At 39.5% G+C, this 22,711-nt stretch overlaps 1 protein-coding gene across 8 annotated transcripts in view; it reads right to left on the bottom strand.

Moving 5' to 3' along the window:
• Window positions 1–1,033: 1,033 nt before the first annotated feature.
• The window catches only part of RGS7 (regulator of G protein signaling 7), a 247,291-nt gene continuing 225,613 nt past the window's right edge, over window positions 1,034–22,711 (bottom strand). The window contains exons 15-19 of one of the 8 annotated variants that reach the window (XM_049830716.1): window positions 16,343–16,529; window positions 12,950–13,039; window positions 11,643–11,696; window positions 10,736–10,816; window positions 1,374–1,682 (exon numbers count right to left, since the gene is read on the bottom strand). In XM_049830716.1, coding sequence (XP_049686673.1) covers window positions 10,742–10,816; window positions 11,643–11,696; window positions 12,950–13,039; window positions 16,343–16,529 — 406 coding nt within the window. In that variant the 3' untranslated portion in view covers window positions 1,374–1,682; window positions 10,736–10,741. Of the gene's footprint in view, window positions 1,683–10,735; window positions 10,817–11,642; window positions 13,040–16,342; window positions 16,530–22,711 lie in introns of all 8 variants that reach the window. The other 7 variants (XM_049830717.1, XM_049830714.1, XM_049830713.1 and 4 more) reach the window with 7 other exon arrangements.

The raw sequence follows: 22,711 nt of genomic DNA, 5'->3' as shown, positions 1-22,711 counted from the left end.
ATTTATTCTCCAATTGTGTCTATGAGTGTCCCACTTTGTGCGTGTGCGTGTGTGGGAGGGTGTGCATTTTTAGGTTTCGTAGTCCCTTTGAAACAAGATTCCTGTTTCCCAATATCAAACCAAAGTTGGGATGACAGATGGTACTAGAGTTGGCTGTCCTGAGCCTATCCTGTGCATTGCTAAAAAGGCTTGTTTGTCCTATGCACCCTACGATGCCCTGGAGGTATCAGCATTTTGTCTTTTGACTTAGTTCCCATCATCACTTTTCTACTTAGAGATTCTGCCTAGTGTCCTTATGTCACCTCTATCAGTCAAAAGTGCCATTTCTCAGGCCAAGCAGAGATTTCTGGTTCCAGCTCAGCTTAGTTTCAGAAGCTCCATATTTGCTGTCTTGTGGGCAACATATACATGCTGTCATAAACGTGTCAGTAGGTCTCTGTGTGAGTAACCTCAGCAGCAGACATACAACAGCCCACCTGAATAGAGCCCTTGAATTAAAATGACAGCCTCCCGCGTTCCTACCCAAGGTTTGCTCTACAGACAGTACACACAGCACTCCCAAACCACTGCCTGTTCACCTTAAAATGTTGCATTGTGTCACAGGCGACAGCAAGGAGAAAGAAACACTGTCCTTCCTATTTAGCAAGTACACACTTGTGTTCTCAGCCATCTTTGTTCGTGTCCATTCCTAAGGAAATGCAGTTCAGTCGATCTGGTCTTGGGTAGCGACTGAATCGCTGCGCAGGCTGCGCTATTACAGAACAGGTCTAGTTTAAAGACAGGTTTGCTTATGTGATGATGAGCAAGCTGGAAAGGTCTCTGTGCGGCTAGCTTGATAAAAAGAAAATTAAAGTGAATGATTATCAATAAAGTGTGTTTGATTAGGTGTCACTGAGAGAAAGAAAATGCCATTTCATGTCACTTTTTAGAAAGCACAAGGTGTGTAACTTTTGGGGATGATTTTGCTCTTGACTAATCTTCAGATTCAATATTGAAATCTCAAACTTCCCAAAGGAAAGAGATTCTGCATCTTTTAATGAAAGATAAAACAACAATATAAACATACACAAATTTACAGAGAAAGGATCAACTTTAATACATCTGGAGTAAAAGGTGTTCTTTTTTAAATATGGTATAAAAATAAATGCAAGAAACATTAACAGAGAATATACAGACAACAGACAAAGACACAGGCTTTCTTTCTCAATGTGAATACATCAGTGAAATGAAACCTTCTGTGCTAATTTATTGTGCAATAAATGTGATGCCATATGTATATTTATTAATATATGCATTTTTTACATTTCTTCCAGTTTTTGATTGACGTATTTTTTTAATAAACTGTGCCTAGCAGAAGCTTTTTTTTCACTGTACTTGAGCTTGCAGAAAATAAAAAGACACAGATCCAGCTTGATATGAAGGAGGAAGTGAGCAGACAGTTTTCGAAATGGAGGCATCGAAAGGCTAGAGAGTCCCTCGGAGTCTGTAATGCCTTAGTATACACAAAAGAAAACAAGTCAGGTCCTTGCTCATGCAACATCTTGTTCTACTGTCCTCTGAGTCAGGCAATCAGTGAGCTACAAAGTATGTATAATGATTTGAGTCTGCTTCCATGCTACAAGGTGATCCTTTTAGTAGGACTGCACTAGACTGGTTAACCTCTTTGATGTGAGCGATTTCCCCTGAGGAAAAGATAAAAACAAAAAACAAAAAACAGAAAACAGAGGCATGATCACTGCAAACCTGTTCATCAGCAACCACTTAGTGTTGCCACATCACTGTCAAATAACTAGGGGCACCAACTGGAGTCTGTCAAATCTTAAACCACAAGAAGCCCTTACACGTCAACATCTGCACTGCCAGTCAGCCAGATTGTTTCACAGAATAAGCCGGCAAATTTAAGGGCCATTTTTTAATGAGATTGGGTTTGGCTGATGAGAAACTAATGCTGAGGTTTTTGCTGTCAGTCATACCCAGGGCTTGAAGAAGGCTACTACAAGCGAGAGTGCCTTGGGCTACAAAGATGAACGTGCAAACTGCGGTAGCTCTGTCGCGGAAGACAAAATGCTACTTTAAAGTTAAGAAAGTAAGAGGCAGATTGCATATAGGCAGGAAAGCAGCTTTTTCATGAACGCAGCTATGGGTTTGCTGAGACCGTATTTACTATTTATAAGCAACATTGGTCAGGTATATTACATGTGACTGCATAAGACTGCTTTGAAGGTGTTTGGACTTCCACATCGTTATTTTCCTCGTCATTCCTCCTGTTGCAAGGATGCGGTTTCAGGTTTTTAGCAAGTTCTTTTAATAAGGTATAATGACTGTCCCACAAGAGTTAGGTCTACAGCGTGAAGAGGGTGGTGTAGGGTAGGTCATCATGGTATATTTCAGGCAGCGTTGAGCTTTATCTGAGCCAGACAAAAGCCATGAAAGCACATAAAAGGAATCAGCTCTCCTAAGGCCACATAAAAGGAGTTAGCTCTCCTAGGGCCATCCTACTGTGCCTCTGTTCCGACAGAGGCAGAGCTGGCACAGCAAGCTTACAACACTCCTCAAAATACCCTGATAATGTAACACAAATAGGTCATAAAACATTAAATAGAAAGTGGCTCTGTCTAACTCTCCAGTTAGATATTTAATACTTACATTTATTGTATTGTTCATTTTAAGTGCGCAACTCAGAAAAATCTGTTTGATTTCAAGGAGACTACAGTAAGAAATACTGTAACTGTGGAGAGATGGCACGTTTTCTGCAGTAAATGGTAAATGAACTTATTCTGCCGTATCAATGAGTTGTTAAGTCATCTGCTGTACTATAACTCAGTGGAATTACACAATTTAATAGCTATTGCCATTATCAATTAAATTTATGCTCACAGGGATCTGCAAGTTAGTTTCAAGCATTTACTCATGTGCAATATGTTGGAGTGGGTCTTCACAAGAGGAAGAATAACTATTTTATTCTTTGTGCTCTGAAATACAGGTTGAACAAATTAGGATTAATATTTCCCCTACAATCTAATTTTGAAGGGAACTCATGATCTGCAGTGTTGGGTTAGACTGCTTATCCATCAGGTTTACCGTATCGCCTGACAGTATTAATTCTCGCTTCTTCGAAAGATGTAAAGTGTCCTTCCTGGCACGCTCTCTTCCCCATATCTAGCTTTAACTCTGTTGCTTTCTACCTACATTAAATTCACAGCTTCTTGACACTTGTTAAGCCTTAAATTATGTTTTTCTCTAATGTAACAGGTAAGCTGTTATAGTAAGCCATCTGTTCTTTTTAAATAGTCAGAAAAATCTCAACAGCTGTGTGGCACTGGAATACAATTTAAAACAGCGTGTCCAAAATTAAGTGTTTTGTTAGGCAATTCATGATAGTCAGCCTTAGACATAATCTCAGAAAATATTGAGCATACTCTTGTCTTTGCCTTTCATTAAGTTATTACTGCTTCATTTTACAGGTCTACAGGCCTGGCTACTTTCTGTAAATATGTGTTCCCTTTAGTACTGAACTGCATAAACCAGTTAATTAAAACAATTAAACTAGGAGTTCTCTATTGTTATTAAACCAATTTTTTCCATACAGCACCAAGAAAGCTGTGCAAGCTCTTGTTGTGGGGTAAAATCTGTGAAATAATTTTTTATTCTTATCTGCAACAATTGATTATTTAGGAGTTGTGAATTCCCTGGAATTTTTAGATGAACCATAACCAAATTTTAGCATCTCAGGAATGAATTGTGGTATCACATAAACTAGGATGTTTTGACCTAAAAGCAGGCCAAAACCTAGCTATTAGTTGATCTGACTTGTATAATCTTATTCTACATATTATTTGAATTTTCCCCTGATAGACACGGTGAGCTGTCATGACAATTTTTTTCTGTATTCTGCATCGCTTACTCCCTGGATATTGCTGGTCTTTGGATACTTTTTCTCTTAACCCCTACAGTGATCAGGATGTCTTTGGATGGTCCTCTCCTCCACCTCCCCTCCCTGCCTCAGAGAATATTACACTCCTTATAGATACGAAGTCTCCATCTGAACAACAACATATGCGTTATTTTCCAGGTATTAGTGGTTCTAATTTATCTTATAGTTGGAAAAGTGACAGCTTAGAAGATATACCCTCTTTAAGAGATCTTCCCCCATGTTTATTCTGAAACATACTTTGTTCTCTGATTGGGAAAATAAGCTTTTAATACACAGAATCCACAGCAGCCCCAAGTACAAAATTATCTCACCTTCTTATTCAGATCTGCAGGGACTTGTTATTTTCCAGTTTACAGGACATTTCTTTCAATCTCCGTTCCAGAGCATACTTTTAGTTTAGCTCTGTATGGTTGGGTTTCATAATTATCACTTCTAGGAGATTTCCAGATTTATTCGGTTTACAGACTGATGTAAGGATCATCCCTTGTGGGTCACAATTTAAAAGCTGAGCCTAGCTATTTCTTTCAGATACAATGTTAATAGTATTTCCATAAGCCAAATTTTGATTTGGTAAACTACATCTAACAGGCCAGTTTTGAGAGGTGTAGCATATGAGTCATCACACATTGGAAAATATTTCCCGTGCTAATGAGATTAAAGAACAGTTGGAAAAAAAGTCAGAAGTGGCAGATGTTTGACTGAAGAATGAAAAGATCCTTAAGCTTTTCAATATATTCTTGCCATCACTATTTAGTAGTATATGGCCAAATTCTAAATAGGATTAGGATTTTTGGCTGTATCGGTGCACTTTGGGCATATGAAATGAAACTATTTAACAATTTTACTAATAATACACAAGCCAAAATGAAACCCTGTGGACATACAGTGAGACAAGGGAGTCAGAGTATGAGGAGGTAGCACAGCAGCTGGAGTGAACAAGTACATCTAAGAATAGGAAATCAATTGGCCTCAGTGTTCAGTCCCTACCTTAGTGGATTAACTGTTTAACATAGAGTTGTCCTTCCAACTGTACTTCTAGAGAATTTAGGAGCAAAATTACAAAACCATGTCCAGATATATGAGCTGCTAAATACAAACGTGCTGACTGACCTATTTATGTAGCATGACACTAACAGCTCAGATAATCTGGCAAACAAGTCAGCAACAACCTCAGTACATATAAGTGGCTTATAAGAAATCAATATGAAATTTATATAGGGGCTGGATCTGAAATGTATGCTAGAGGAAGATCAAGTCTTTCCTTTAGAAGATTAATTCTGTTCCTTTCTGCTGAGCAACTCAGTGCTTCCTTTTCATGTTTCGTTATTGCCAGCGCAGATGCTACACCCCAGGAGCAATACAGCTAGGACGAGAAATGAGAATTCCACGCATCTCACCGGGTATAACAAATGGCGTGAACCCCACTGTGAGCAAAATGAGATGCAGAGTGAGAATCTACCTTCCTCGCTCTCACCGCTCCCCATCTGCTCATGTGCGACACACCTGCAGCACGCCGGCAGCTCAGCCGGCATCGGCAGGGAAAGTTCCCAAGTGATATCGCAGTGCACCACGCACGGAGCTGGTACGCAAACAGCCCCTGACAGAAGCACATCCGGAGAGGCACAGGAGCAGAAACAGTAAGTCCCTTTCCGAGATTAGGCAGCCCTTGCTCGTCTAGCACAGGTGAATTGCTTTAGCACCACTCAGGGGGTCAGGATTCTGCTTCCACTTCCATAGCAGCACGGGATGCTGCTCTCAGCCACCCGTGGAGCTGTATTTCTCTTTCAGACATGTGAGGAAGAGGAGGAGGTTAGCATTTACTGAACTGGGGGCACGAGCTGTCAGCACAGCTGCAGCGTCCAGTGGTTGCATGTGCAGGAAAATCCTTCTGTCTATCGCGGGGATTTGCAGTCCTCTCTTCATTTCTCATTAGGGCCGTACTGTTTTCCGGAGAGGTCCATAGACGGGAGGCAGCGGCTTAGTCACTGCGTTCCTATTTTGGCTCATTCCAAATTGGGTGACACTCCCGATTCCTTTCTCCTTTTGTGCTAATCTTTATATTTACTGATAAGCTGCTCTCATTTGTGATTAACCTACACACTCTTGCCAGATGGGGTAGTTTGGACTTGATGAACCACCTGAAGTGTGAGGTAACACATAAGATTTTCCAAGGCACCAATGCATTAGACAAACATTTTTAGTATGGTTGTCCTAGGCCTGACCCCTCGGGTTTCTATACCACTCTGCAGTTCTCATTCCTGCAAATAGTTTAAGGCTCAGGTAAATGTTTGTCAGCCGGGCAATGGCAGACACTGGCCTAATACCTGAATGGTACGTGCTGGGTCCTCACTTAGGTGAACCTGGCTGTGCAAGTGCTCAGCTCTCCTTTTCCAGCACAGAGCACAGCAGCTTAGCTCCAGTCTCTGCAGAACAGGACAAGGAGTCCAGTCCTCACTGGTGTGCCCTCCAGATGCTCTTTTTGATTTTCCTCATTAGCCTGGGCATCATTCCTAAAACCCCCTGAAACTAGGTATTTGGCCTAATTATTAGTCCAAACTAAAAATTTCAATTATCTAATCAGTTCTTTTTAGTCAAACGTCAATAAGCCATCTCTCCTGAAACAGAAAAAGCCTTCATTTCTACAAATACTTACTAACTTTAATATTGTTCTGTATTTGTCAAGAAGCTTTGTGATTTTTTTTTTTTTCTGACTAGCTATATTTTGGTTTAAATTTTAGGAATAGCCTGCAAGTAAATTCAAAAGTCTAATTAGGATTTCTTCCATGACTGTACGTTGAACATGAGATCCCACAGCTGATACTGCATTGAAGCTCATTCACGATGCTATGCTCGAGAAAAATATAGCCCTTGGCAGGATTTCAGAGCTAGATGGTCTGGCACAGTAGGGCCTTGTGCACATAAATTTTACCTGTTCATATAGAAAAAATTCTTGATTAACAGATGAAATTAATATATTAGCTGCTTTGTTTCTCAATAAAGGGACAGATTTTAACATGACAAGAGATTACACTGGTTTAAGCATCTGAAAAGTCTATCCCTCCTGATAAGAACTGAGGAGGCTATTTTTATGAGTTTTAATTTCCATCTCTAGACCATAATTTGCTAGGTCATGTTAAGTGACGTTGGACTGAGCCTGTGTGAAAATGTGCTGTGTTCAATGGCCTTCACATTTCACATCTCATGCATGAAATGGTCTAATGTTACTGGTTTGGAGGGGAAAAATATCAAAGGACACAGGTCAGCAAGTTCTTCCAGCTAAGTGGGAGAAGACAGCTGGACAAGGTATGGGTTTTAAATACAGATATAATGGTTTCAAACTCAGAGTTATTAAATAGGGTCTTGTTTATGAGATTATGAGTTAGGAGAATTATCACCTGATGGCTCTCTAGTTTAATATAGGAACTGAGTTTGGTCTCCTTTGTACTGGCTATTTTTCCATAAAACATGACAAACTTGCAACAAGCACATTTTTTTGCCTTCTCTATAATTGAACAGCAATGGATGAAACTCTAACACTGACGGTGGTGTCTGAAGCCATGACACCAACACGTGATGATGGAGTGTCTCCCCCCAGGCAGCTCTGAGGAGGGAGACTGCACCTTCTTGCCCTGCTAACGTGGTTCCTGGTGGGACAAGAAATTTGGCATGGGGTGGAAATGAAATCAGCCCACTCCCCTCTAAATGAGATCCTTTTGTTTAAGGCCTCCAGACTGGTGATTGCAGCTAAGCAGCTAGTGCTCACAAAGGTGTCTTGCTCAGACTACTACTCTGCCACTGTCACAAATCCTGCAAGCACATGAGAAATTAAAGACAAAAGTTTTCCTTAAAGGACCTCTTTGTTCCCGTCAATATTATCAGTGCATATTCACCTGGGTTTTTTTTCTTTCTCTGTAATGTAGATGTTAGTACTTGAAGTAGAGGAGGTTTCCTGTTTTTTTAATTTTTTAAATATGGATTTCCCCCCCCCCCATGTATATTCCTCAAAAGAATTTCAGTTTTTAAATGCCACAGAAACAGCTGTTTTCCCTCTCTCTACTACTGTAGCAAGCAATGAGATTCTCCTGCTCCCTGACTTACGCCTTTAGCTTCCCTACTCACTTCCTTGGGGAGCTGCGAGGGACTAGACCTTAATTATTCCCAAAGAGAAACGTGAGAGGCTGAGCTGGCCAGGGGGGAGCACAGAGCACACTGTCACTGCTCCCCGGGGCTCTGAGCCAGAGCTGCGACACTTGTGGTTGGGTGTTACTCCAAGGCGATGCGCTTATCCAGTGGCATCATTCCAGCAGTGCTGAAGTGTTTGTGCTTGATATTTTCACTCAATACCCACGCGTGTGAATAGGTGAGGCAAACCAAGAGGAGCTGTGCTTACTACTCAGAGGCAAACTATAAAGCGTTCGGTAATAAATACTCCATTTAGCAAATGCCAGTTTGCTATTACTTTATCTATATTGTACGTGAATGCAGACCTGTTTCTAACACTATTCACGTTGTCTGTAGTGGACTGCCAAAGGCATTAGCAACTTTGTGCTATAAAATCTCCAGAGCAAGCTAAATTGACAATGTTTTTAAGCTAAGCATTTCGGGCTTTCATAAAGCGCACCAACTTACTGAAAGTCTTCTGGAAAGAAAACTCTCCAGTGTCAAAGAAATACAGAGTTGAGCCCAGGAGATTTTGTGTATATAGCTCCACTTTTATTTTTTCCCCATCAGACTAGAATAACAATTCATTATATTAGGTTATTTCCACTTAATTCAAGGAATAATACAGAGGGATTGCCCTTACACAATTTCTAAACTTTCTAGTTTAACAAATGCTTTCTGTAGCAAGTATAACCCACTTTCAATCAACACTGATCAGGAGCCTCTTACAGTCTCCGTCTTAACAAATCAGGTTTTGAATTACAAGGTCATCCTCTCAGGTTCAGTCCCTAAACACAATCAAGATTACTGGGTTTTTTTAAACACTTCAAATGGAAAAAAAATGAGGTCTAATTTAGTTCAATACAAACCCACTTTGATATGTGAGAAAAAAAAAAATAGTGAAAATTAGGCTAAATTTTCTAAATCATCAGAGGAGAAAAGAAACTGTAATTTTCATCTTCCTGAATCACTCAGAGATGAAAGCATTTATCCAGGTTGTAGAAGACCTGTTTCTCACCTATTTTCTGTATTAATCAGAAGAACAGATCTGTACCACAGTCCCTCACTTCACAGTTGAACAAGTTAATCAGTACACCGTAGGACATTCTGAGAAACATTTCCCTCATCCCTGCTGGTTGGAACCACTGAACCAAGGTAGATAATTACATTTTATAAACTCATCATAATGGAAAACAAGAACAGAAGAACAAGGATGCCTGGTGGCAAGGGGTCCTGGGGCAGTGGGTGATGTGAATTCAGTCGTCTTGGAGAAAAGGTTTGCACTTGAGTATCCTGACATTCTGGATTAATTTGCAAGCCTCAGAGCTGCTGATCTAATAGAGAATATAGATCTAGCAGTGACATGTTTTACTTTCATACCTGACCCGACTTGACAGACTCCACCCGGATTCACAGGTAGTAGTTTGAGGAAAAGCAAAACCACAGTTGTTTTATAGCTTTCTCTGTGAAAAAAGAATCGCCCTCTTCTACTGAAGAAGTACTAACGCTTCACATCCAGAAATCCTCGTTCCCATTTCTAGCTCACAGCTGGTTTATTGGGGCTGCCTTGCATCTCTGGCATCCTGCTATTCTGGTACTATGAAAATCGGGCACGCCTGCAGGGCATAACGCTCCAGTGTTTGCGCACAGAACTGCTGGTTTATCAGTAACGCTGCTCTGAGAGGGATTATTGGAGAATCATCTTAGTGCCTCCTAGGCTGTCTTCGCTTTTTCCCTTTCTGTGCTCTACTCTCCTCACATCTGTCTGCAGCTTGCTATTTCTCTCCTTATAGCCACCGATTTACATACTCTTTACCATAACCAGTTCCTGATCTGTGGGCTGGTTAAACTCCCCTGAATAAACGTAGTTATTGCAGCTTGCCAGGCACTGTGACTGGCTCTCAGAGGTCCCAGATGTGCTACCTACCCTCTACACTCTCTTTTAGTAACACAGGCTCTTTTATTCATATGGTACTTCCTATGGAATTGTCATGTAATTATCATGTATAATGTTACCATGTACAATGCTGTTTTATAGATCAACCTGCTTAGACAACACACAAATCACACTGCAACATGCTATGGCAACACCACCATGCAAAATATAGGGGTTTTTGTTTCAAACATTGGGATAGTTTCCTTTGTGGCTGTTTATTTACTTTTTAGTGTCCTTTACTACTTTGTCCCATTGAATCCAAATTTCTTCCTGATTACAGTGGATTCAAAGCATATTACAGGAAGCCTTTACCTATAAGAAAGTAGTTAAAGAATTACAGTTTTGTTTTAACATGTGAGATATCCCCACAGCCTCACAAAACTTTGTTCTTTCACTGTGTTCGTTTCTTCTTTTGATTACTAGAAAGTATATGTTTATATTTTAAATACTTGAGGAAATACTCTTGAGCCTCATTATACCGGAGGCAGTTTCTGAGAACTGCTTCTCCTTCCCTAGAAACTAAAAAACAAAAACCATGATCTTTGCTGAAAGCTCTCATATTTTTCATTTCAACGCACACAGCTCCACTAACCAGGTCACAGAAAAAGCCACAGACGCGCACACACACACACACACAGCAGCGTCACCTGCACAATTCAACAGACAATGCAGACAAACTTGAGTATAATCCAAGATCTTTCTACCTCTTTTCATAACAGGTTAGTGCTCGCCCTCAGTGTTGGTGTACAGTTTTTATGGCATGGGAAAATAGGGATGTTTCTGCCCTACAAAAATAAATGCGTTGAATGCTTTAGTTCGAACTTTCACAATGTTAAAAAAAAATCGAAAGAAACTGGATAAGTAAAAAGAATCCCACATATCAGGAAATCAGTGGTTGTTTTGGCACGTGGCAAGAGAATGCCCACAGCAAATTTACCAGCTTTCATTTTTTTACCTTCATGAAATATCTTTTGAAAATTATGTATTAAAAAAAATCACTTCTTGTCGTCCATTATCAAAATGAAACCCAAATCAAACCCTTGTGCATCATCAGCATGAATTCTTTGGTCCTGAAGAAGCTGTGCTAGACATTAAGGAAGAGAGGGAAATTATTATTTTTTATTTTTCCTTGTGCCCAATTGGAAAAAAAAAGGGACAAACTCTTTTTTTGATAGAATAAAAAGGAGATAGGAAGGGAATCCAATATATTCAAATTGTGTTAGACTTAGTATTTTGGGAGGCACCAGAAAAAGGAACAACATCAAGCAGGTTTTCAAAGATTCTTTACTAGAATTAAAAAAAAAAAAAAAAAAAAGAGAAAGAAAAAAAAAAGAGTGGATAATTTCATGCTTCCTAATGCAAAAAGCATGGCTCCCAAAGGTCCATTCCTCCATGTGTGACTACTGAGGTCAGTGGGAAAGGGACTAGGGAGGAGGGGTTGTAATGAAAGCACATTATAAAGCTGTCATTCCTAGGAAAATTCACAAACTGTGATGAATACACTTTTAACTGTCAGGTTAGAGAAGCTAAAAGGGAAAGTAGGGATCAGTGAGGGGGAGGGGAGAAGGATGTCCCATCAGGTTTACTAGTCTTCCGAGGCAACAAACTTACCACATTGCGTGTGAATTTCTCAAAAGATGTTCGACGATCCAGAGTGTTTTCCAACTTAAATTTAAAATAAAAAAAAAAAGAAACAAAAAGGAGGGGAAAAAGAAAAGCAAGAAAAAATGGAGTAGAAAAGAAGGATCGATGAAACAATGGACTGCAAAACAAAGTTTGTATAAATCAGGAAGCAAACACAAGTATGAAACTGTAATGGGACTCTGCAAAACAGGGGATGGGCAAAGCAGATATAGTATTCAGCAAAAATAATTTTTCATGGGGATCAAACTGGTTTGATTTAAAAGAAAAACTGAAAATAAAAAGAAATAATGAAGTGCACATCTTGTGTTAATGAACTGACATTCACAAACTTAAGGACTTCACACGGACAGTTGTAGCTTTCTGGTATTTTCAACATCTCTCTATATTGGATCTTCAGAAATCAATGTTTGAACAAAAAACAAAATCACACAGTACTTTCATATAATTTTAGGTTGTCATCATAAACAATAGAAAGCTATGGTGTTAATAACTACCTTGTTCCGGTAACAATCGGGGCCCTGATTTTGCAAGGCACAGGGCTCCCAGCTGATTCTAGGAGATTACTGTTTAGAGCCCACTAATAAAATTATTTATCATCATAGAAATCTGTATTGCACAAGCTGCTCCACATACTCTGGGCTGTGTCTATTCAGAACTCATTCCATAATCTGGACTTTTCTAAGCAAATATTACATACCAAGATATGAGCTTCTGTTTGCCGAAGTGTGACATGATCAGTCTTTCAAGTCAGATTCCTAGCCTACTCAAAACTATTCATGTAATAATAGGGAAAGAAACAGAATTAGGAAGCCCCTATATTTGTAGTTGAAATTAGAAGTTATTCATATGAATAAGATTGTTTCTAAACACATTCTGTAGCTTTTATAGGTGGAATAAAGAGAACAACAATTATTACATAAGTAAACTTGCAAACATGAAAGACTATTCTTCTGGGATTTTATTTTATTTTTTTAATGTATTTGTAAAGCACTTTGCAATTTAAGGTGCTTCATAACAGAGAAAACAGTACAATATGGGATGTAAAAATAAAAATAAGTTTTGCTAGATTAACTTATCGAAACATGCCCGCATGCAGGATATATACACATATATGTATATTGAACTCCTGTGTGTATGTGACCCTCCAAACACGCCAAGCTGGTCACCTACCAGATATCCAGTTGCACTGGCACAGGGGAGAGAAGACTGAGTATTGTTGCAAACATAACCACCGCTTTGCACAGTGGCAAGACAAAGGCAAGATGGACCAATACCTTTTTCTTGGCCTGTAGCAGCTCCTGGTAGGCACTGGATCGTATAAAACGAGGATAAGAATCACTTTTCATCAGTTTGTAAATGTGCTCCTGAAAGGGAAAGAAGGAGCTGTTACTCCCTAGAAGAAGACATACGTAAAATGGGAGGGAATCACACATGTGTTAGCTGTGGAATGTATACCAGCTAGCACTATTTTGGCTAGGAAGTCTTATGGGGTAGCAGGTTGCGGTTCTGAAGCTAAGGCTGAATTGCTCCCTATTCTTAAAGCAGAAATCCCACCTCCTTCTTATGTATAAAGAACACAACACACCTTTCTTTAATTTCTAGTCCCTATGTCCACTATGGAATTATTTTTCTAAGAATTTACAACCGAGTCCTAGCTTAAAGCCCAGTTTCAAACCTCCCTTACATGTGCCACTTTAGCTAAGTGACTAAATCAGGAGCTGTGGATCCTTCCTCATCGGATTTTCTGAATTAGCTTCTGGAGATGCTTTTCTGGCTTCATAGGCTGGGAAAAGGTGCTAGGTTTCTGATTCAGCACCACAAATAAGTGCTTAAGTTAGGGGGGATATCCCCTGGCTACTCTTGAAAACATCCTTTGACAGTTGTTTAGTCTGCTATCCAGCTGACAATATAAAAAGGAAAGTACATATGCAAATTGAAAAACAGTTCCAGGCTAATCTAATTTCTGAGATATTTATTCTCCAGAGGCATATGAAAATTTGGAAACCCTTATCCAGAAAACAAATGACACGGGCAGTTTATAGAGCTTTTCTTTTTGGAGCACTCTCATTTCTGTAAAATATGAAAAACTAAAAATCTATGACACTTCGTAATTCTAGTTCTAGTTAGGAAAGAGATTTGTAGAAAAAGCAATCAGAATAGGAAATACTCTCAAATTTATTTATTTTTTAAATCCATTGATTTGTGCTAGCTATTTTTGTTTTATTTTTTACTCAAACCCTACCTTTCACTATAGGAAACTTGAAGCACAGCAATCAGGAAACAGCAAATAAACTGTAAAGTAAATACTGTTTCTCAGCTTGGTACAGCATATAATTAGTGAATGGAAAAAAACCCAACAAACCACCTTGCTTGTAAATTATGGCAAGGTAAAATTAAAGCTGACTTTTAATTTTTGTTGTATTAGAAAACTCTAGAAATGATTCTAAGTGCCTTTCATTGTATTTCTTGTACTAAGCAGACAAATTCTGGTGTATATTCAGAACTTAGGCTGGTTCATTTGGGGAGTTTTTACTCCACTTATTTTCTATGAAAGCAGCCAACGCAGCCAGCAGAGAGCAGAAAGGACTGTGCTCCTGCTGTACATAGCAATGGTGATGGGCATTAAAATGTCATTTCTGTGCAAAAACCAACCCTGTAAAAGCAAGAATAAATTAGGGTGTATTAGTATTGTTAATGTACCTGTTAGTCAGGAATTGAGGCTGGATGTTATTTAGCACAATGGGTCTATTTTTACTTATTGTATCACTCTCATTTGACAAGGAGTTCCATGGTGCCATCTTTCAACTCCAGAAATGCTTTTCAAAACATTTTTAACCACAATTAAATGACCTGCCAACTGTCAGAATGACTTATAAGTAGTGGTCTCTTCCCCAACTGGCAGGCCATAAAGAGCCTGTTGCAGAGGCAGAGCCCTGCTCCTGACAAAACCCTGTCCCTTCTGTTGGGGCACTCCGTAAAGGTCCTAAAGCTTCACGTCAGAACACGGCAGGTACAGCCTGTCCCCTTTTCCCGGAGAAATGGAGGCTCCCAGGTTCTAGCTGCACACTGAACTAGATCAAATAAGCAGAGGTCTGACAGGAAGAAAAGTCCTGCTTGCATAAAGACTGAATACTCCACATCTTTCATAAATGAAGGAGAAAAAAAAAAAAAAAAAAGAGAGAGTAGAGAGGTCTGGAAGTAAAATGGTGTTGAGATTTTACACCTTTTTTTTTTTTTAAATTATTAGATACTGGCAAGGAATTTAATTTTCCTTTAATGACTCAACTGCAAAGACTTAGTTTTTTTAAAACCTTTAATCTTGCTAGATTATTTATTTGTGTAACATGCCTTTGCTATACGCTGCATTCCTAAATCTCCAGGGTATCAGCAGATGCAAGCAAAAACTGTGTGTTTGGCTTAATGTAGAGTACTTCAAAACAGTGGGTATGATACAGTGTCTAATGAAAACTTTATGTTGCATCATAGGTTACTATTCTCATAATAGCAAAATGAAAAGGTGGTAGAATTGTTGCCCCTCCTATTCAGGGCAGAGACACTCTCCCGAAAACTAGAAAGCCCCGATTCAATTCCCTTTTCTCCTTTGTGGGACTTGCAGCAGCATCTCCTGACTCCCAAGATGATGACCTAATAATCAAGCTACAGAAAATTCTGCAGGGATATGATCTCAACCTCCCCTTTTGACACCATTTCACTTTGCATTAATAATTAAATTTTCATCACTGGGCTGCTGATGAAAAAGGGAGGATGGTACCGGTTCTACTACTTTTACTGTGAATCCAATTCTTTTCTATTGCTTTTCTCAGAAATCTGCAAAGATGAAATATTAAGTTATAAGTCACGTGAATTGTTGCAATTAATATAGAAGTACTTGCTTTTATTTCCAAGGAAAACAGAGATTTGTGTTTTACCATTTTTGGTTTTTGACTTTTACTTCCGATCTCAAAAATATAGGTATTTTCACAAATCTAACTCTGGTCAAAAGTATCTTTTGATGATGGTATTCAAACTGTGACTAAATCAGACCCCCAAGAGCCAACTAAGACATTTACAGACTGTTCTTTACTGTTGTATTAGTGATTATTGAAGAGCAGATCTTTAGGATCTTTGCCCAATGTTCTGTAGATAGTAGTTTGATAAGGTATAGAATATACAACATCCATGAAATATGTGCACAAGCTGTTACAAAATGTTATTTCTCACATGGGTCATATTCTTTTCGTGATGGGAACCTACTACTCCTATAAATGTCAACAACACTTTTGGACATGCATTGAGAGAACAGACATGGAGCCTGTATCAAGGGAAGTCTTTCAGAGACAGATCTTGAGAACTAGAAATAAATGTGTGTGGGGGGGGAACTTTTCTCTTATTGTAACTGAGTAAGAAAATTAAGAAAACAGGAACATGAAAATATCATTTTCACTGCACTATATGCTTTGCTCTATTTGAAGCCCACTTGAAGACTTTATACCAGGCACAGAAGTCTCATAAAGAGCTTTAGTAATTCAAAAGCCTCATGAAAGAATGTTACCCATTTGCATTGCCAAAATGGCACTTTAATTCCCAAATATTTCTTATTTTATGTGTGTAGATTTCACTAGCCGATATTCTATTTCAAATGTCCCTAAACAGGATTGCAAACTGACCTGAGCATCTTCAAATGTGTATCTTCCAGGGTCCTTTACATTCTGCGTAGTTTTGTCGTAACTTTTTGAATCTAGATTGATAGCGCTGGGTGCACCTGGAGCAAGAAATTCTTGCCAGATTTCTTGGACGCGAGCAGGAACTTCACGGATAGGCCTCTTCTTCAGGTCTTCTACTGCTAACCAGAACCTATGGCACAATATAGCATTTTGACTTCCAATTCATTATAATCATTAACAAAGTGCTCACACTACTCTTTGCTCTTAAAAAAAAATAATAAAATTAAGTAACTGAGGGTTTAATCTAAAACATGCTAAAATGAGAAAAACCTGTGATTTCGTGTTGGGGTCAGCATTCCGGTATACTGTCTCAGGTAATCAATTCACATTAAGAAGCAATTATTAGAAGCCTCTTCATGAGGCAGGTGGGAAATCCTTCATTACTTATGCACGGGTAACTTGCTTAAGGGAAGGTTTCCATTTAACTGGAATTAAACTGAGATTTCATCTCACCTAAACCACAAGGCTTAGATCACTTATAAACCTATTGCTTTTTTGACATTCCTTCAAAAGCTAATAAGAACTTATGTTCTTGCTCTCTATGTGAATCTCTCTGAGTCCTGCTAAACTATAAACTGAGTAACTGTAATTTTGTTACTATTACTCCACAAATCATGTATGAACTGGAAAAGCATTTGGTTTACCTGCTGTAATTTAATTTCTTTCTTCAGCATTGCATTTCCATGCATATTTTTACTAAAATGCTGAATGGAAGTACCCATTCTCTCTTCTTTTCTGCTGCTGAGCAAACCAGTATCGGGCAGCCACATGCAGTGCGTGCCAGTTCATTGTATCCTTCTCACTCCGTCTGGAGCAGGATCACTAAAAAGGTCTTGAGCACTTTGTGATCACAGCTAGCTAGCTATAAGCTTTGATATTCACTTTTCTTTTGCTATTATGGTTGCTTTATCGTTATTTCTTCTGTGGGTGTTTAGACTCTCTCACTGCACAAAATAATTCTAAATTCAACTAGGATCCCATGCTTAGACACGGGGCAGACCACTTAGTTCTCCCCCCCCCCCCCTCCCCCCAAGAGCTCAGCTACAGTTCGACTTGCTTAAATATGCAATACATACTATCGCAACATTTCATTATTGTTTTGACACAGCTGATCCCACAAAAATAGATAAACCGAACCTTGAAGTGAGTTTACTGTGAAATAAGTTGGATTTTACAAGGCTGACAAATAATTTGGGTGCACCTTTAAAATGTACTTCCACCCTGCTTACATTGGGAGATCAAACTGAGCTCTCTTAGCTTGGTTAAACAGGGATGGGCTAGGGGAGACCAACAGTGGAACTGTACTCAGATCCTCCAAGAAAGCAAAACCATAGCACCCTCAATCCAAATTCCAATATAGTCATTGCAACAACTCTTAAGAGAGGGTAGTAAAGCATAGCATAGAAAACCTTACAGTATTCCTCCTATAAGACATTCTTCACTTGAGATTATTTACCTTCCAGGAAGCAATTAGTCCTTCATAGTCCTGCTTTGAAACTCTTTTGTAGCACAGATGGAAGGAGCCCAAGCTCATTGCTCATAAGCCATTATGGTCAGCTTCACTCTACTGAGATGACTACTTTAGGTATTTCTACACCCTTCAATTTCCATAGTATCTAAGCACAATCTTTCTGTCTATTGATTCCTTAAGATTCTCCAAGAGACAGAGAAGTAATATTGTCCCAGTTTTGCAAATATATTAATAATGTAATAATGTGCAGTGGTTTCTCCAAGGTCACAAAGGGAATCTGTGCCAACAGAAGAATATCAGTTTCAAAAATTCTGGGTAGCATCACTTATCTCTATGAACTGCAGTGTGAATTGAACATAGATCTGCACAGCGCCTGAGGACATATCCTGAGAATCTGATGGCAATGCAGTAAGAATAGAGGCCTCATAACTCAAGTTTAAAAACTGCACAGCTCACAAACTCTATTTCGGTTCACTCTGTCAAATTTGGGCAACCTACTTTGGTTTCCTTAAGCTGCTTTTGATATTTGCATTTAAAAGTGTATATCCTGCAGTGCTAGCCCCTTCAAATGCATCTTCTGGGACTGACTGATTACTCATGTGTATCGAAGTCAGGTAAGGAATAGAAAAATGAAAGGGAAGGATGTTCTTTGTAAACACTCATTTTCTATCACCCTGCAGACATCCTGAGGATCTAGCTCAAAGCTGTCACATTCTTGTTTGTTCCATTATATCACTGCCAATACTTTCGGAAGTCACCACAAACACGCCTTAGGATACTATTTTCTTTTGCAAGTAAACTGTTTCCATATAGTAGGTTATACTCTATTAAGGGGAAATAGATGAGAGATAAATTTAACTTCTTTGAGGAAACATTCAGCTCCCAGCAAAGAATAGGCAGGTTGTACAGACACATCCTTACAGGCTGAACACCAGCTTTTTGATAGATTAATTTTATTTTACCCTTCTAACATTAGCATTCAAAACCCTATTGAAAATGTGAGGCTCTAAATATAGAAACCTCAGTAAAAGTGGGAAGAAAATGCTGATCTCTGCGGTATGTTATGTCTAGGGTGCTTACTTTACAGCCAACACACATTTTAACATTTTAATCTACTTACTGATCTTTCAAGAAAAAATGCCTGCCCTACTCCTACAGAGAGTTGAAGTCAAATATGCAAAGTTAGGAAAAGCCAAAAATAAGGCTGCCACCTCTTGCATTTTCAAAAATAACTTTTCTGAATATCCCATGGCAACCAATAGCACAGATGAAGTTGAAATGGAGTCTGCAAGACCTCAGCACAGGACCTTAAACCAGAAGAGTTCCCTGTCCCCTTTCACAGCTGTCTGCCTCGTGAGCTGTGACCCGAGCGAGGGAAGATTCCTGCAGCAAACAGCACGCAGTGTGCAACAGTAAATACATGCAAGGGCAGGAGAGGGGAGAGGGGGAACCAAACTGCATTTTCTGGACAATGATATACACTGATTTAGTGCTACTCTGTGGAAGAAACTAGAGTTCAGTCTCTCTGCCCTTGCGTGGAACCCTGTATCTCCTGTTGGTGGAGGTTTGCTTTTGCCACGGAGACCGTCTCTGCAAGATGCTCAGTACCATTTGAACAGGGACCTGAGTAGCTGGGTATAAACCTCACTGCTGTCTTCTGTCCCAGCTGGGTCACACGCCAGACATATAGCTGCGTGAGAGTGTGAAGCATATGACAGTTGTACATCCAGCCACATGACATGGTAAGACACATGTTGCAAGACATCTGGGGATTATGTCCTTCAGCTGGATTACTTTCAAAGTGAGGGTGGCCTTGCCAGATAAATAGCACAGCTGCAACACGGCTTCTGTCCCATTAACTGACCTAAATGTCAGAGGCAGCCATCAGCAGATCCCAGATCAAGCCAATCAGTTGAATTTAGGACATAGGAACACAGAGTGAGAGAAAGGCTGCAGTGATTCTCCACAAAACGTGTGAGGTTTAGGCACCCAGTGTATGTGACACAACAGGTCAGAGGACAGACCTTTCAGCATTTTCAGCAAAGCAAAAAAAAAAACCAAAACCTTAACAAACTCCGTGGAGAAAATCAGCTAATTTTTTTCTAGGGGCAGGAAAGACTACTCTCTGATACCTAGACTCCACCTTCTTGCCAAGTACAGCTTCAAGCTTCAAGACATAGTAGTGTTGAAGGTCTTCAAGAACATGACAGAGAAAACCATTTAATCTTGCAACTAGGTGGTTCTCATCTAATCTGCAGAAATAGCAGCATTGCTGGGACTTGGAGTTTAAGCTTGAGTCTGAATGAGAAATGAAGCACAGGCAATTTCAGCCAGGAGGATTAAATTTTGGTCTAGTTATTAGCACCCCAAACAGGGTCTCATAATCAAGAGTGTGAAGGATAAACATTACCAGTTCCCATACTGTGTGGGTAAGTGTCATTACCAGCACTTCTGTTCAGACTTGTAGGACAGACATCAAGGACAGTTAATCAAACTTCATACTTTGTAACATCCAGAACTCTCTCCTCCACCATCAGTGAAAACAGAAATGTCTTGCATTTAAAATCACCAAGAGTGGTGATTGCAATAAAGAGCAAAAAAGTGAAAGTGAAACAGGCTGGATTAAAAAGAAAACTTAACCTCTTGCACCATTCTCCCTCTACTCTAGTAAAAGCACTGCTATGGCGTTATTAAAAGAATAACCAGAACCACTGAAGTAAGTTAAACATAAAATTAAGCATTATGACTGAAACAGTTTGTAAGCAGCACTGCAAATTTTTAGTAGTGCTTATGTGGGGTTTTATTTATTTTTTCTATAGGATATAATTGAAGCCTCTACCCCCAGTACAGAACATTTCTACAACAACTTAAATGGATGACTCCAAAATAAACACCTCGCAAAATCTCAACTTGCAGGGGGATGGTCAAAGAAAACTTATTGAAAGGAAACATTTAAATCTAGCTAACTCCTCAGTCCCTCTCTTTTTTTTTCTGGACAGCCAGAACTCAAAGCCCCTTTTCCCTACACGGGAATAACGCGGATCAAAGGAATGGGCAAGGGGTCCCAGTGGCTTTTCCTTCTGTGTGTCACGGCAGATGTCCTGTCACCACTCTCCCTGCATTAACCTAGGAGGCTTTTGCAGTCTTAGCGCTGCCTTGGAGATCACACCTACTGCAATACTGCATAACGACTTGGACAGCATTTCAGGTTGGCAGGCCTGAAACTGTTTAGATCTTTACAGGCTGCAGTTCCTACAAAACAACCACTTGGGAGCAAACATCCAATCAGCACATGGATATTAACTTTCTAAAGAATTCTGCAGCACTGCAGACAAAGGATATGGAGAGGAATGGGGATTTTCTACAGGGACGAAAGAAATCAGGTGCCACATTGCAGTAAGATTAATTTCACTATCTCACTCTCTTTGAAAAGTCCTTTTTCAGTGCTCCGACAGCCTTGTGAGCAAGCTCAGTAGTACTGGATCACACTCAAACTTAAGTCTTGTGGGAACTTTATCAATCTATTATCCAAATCATATGCTACTTTAGCTATTCGTTCTGTGTAGTGAGCAGCATGCAAAGTGATCCCTCCAAAAAATCCATATGGTAACAAGAAATTACAAGTCATAGCATGCGTGAGGTGAATACAGAATCCAACCTGGGTGTTAGCAAACTGCAATCACACTGTAACGAAGCTACTGCACTGACAGAACTGCTTAGACAGTTTTATTCCTTTGCTATGCTTTACAACACCCCTTTAGAGAGTGAAATACTATTAATCTGCATTTACAGGCAAAGAAAAAAAAGCACAGAGATACAGAGTAAGAAGGTGAATCCTGGTTGCTTTCCTAATCATTGCACAGTTCTTAGTTTTAACTCGTGGCTCAAGTTTCTTCATCCCTGTTCTGTTTCATAAGGCAGGATCTATATCCACTAAGAAGGAGATTCTCAGCCAGCTTAGACACTCTCAGTCCAAGTTAATGAAACAGTAACACTGGGACTTTTAGCTACATAAAATAATCACACTTGAACAGAAACGGTGTATCTGGTAGAGATATCATTTCACATTTTTTGTATTTCTTTCACCAAAGCAAGGTACAAGACTTCTAATCAATTAATACTGAATCTCTCTGTAGTGTCTGCAGTCCCGTGCTGCATCCTGCGTACAGTGCTTGGTAGCTTGAATCCAGGGTCCCAGCTGTCTATCCCACTGGGGGTTTGATGGTGCTTGTTGTAAATTTTATCGTGATTAGATCTGTAAAAGGACAAGAGCCAGCTACTGACTTGAGTTCACTTTGTTGCAGTGGGCAGATGTGGAGGGAAAATGTATCTTTTTCTCAAGGTGGCCGTCAAATCCAGAAAAAAACCACCCCCAAAAAACCAAATTGCCACAGTAGGATTAACGGGTGACCAAAGAAATTGGTGATCTTTTAAATTTAAGGTTTATTCAGCAGTAAAGCTTGAAACCATCAAGCTTTTCATTTCTGTTACTGACATCTGTAACATTTTGACTCCCATACACAACGAGCTTTACGAATTCATGCTTTCTAACCTGACTTTACTGCGTAAGCCTAATGGTGGGTTGATTTCCCTACAGTTTGAGAATTCATAAACCTAATTCTGAGCTTGTGAGACAGTTTTCCTTCAGTTAATCATCACAGAAAGCACCTTTTCAGTGCAAGTTTGATCCCCTGCCTGATCCTTCCCAGGGACAGCCTTTAAGCTCATATTCACCATTGCTCAGATACTATATTTTATAATGCCGATATAAGAATCTGGAGAGAGACACAGAAGAGTAGGTGGCATGTGAAGGAATCAGCTCTGAACAAATTTCTCTAGGG

This window comes from Accipiter gentilis, chromosome 28 (genome assembly GCF_929443795.1).
Source record: "Accipiter gentilis chromosome 28, bAccGen1.1, whole genome shotgun sequence".
NCBI classification, from domain to species: Eukaryota; Metazoa; Chordata; class Aves; order Accipitriformes; family Accipitridae; genus Astur; species Astur gentilis.
The sequence above is the reverse complement of the archived record's forward strand: the minus strand, read 5'-3'. Positions and strand labels throughout refer to the sequence as shown.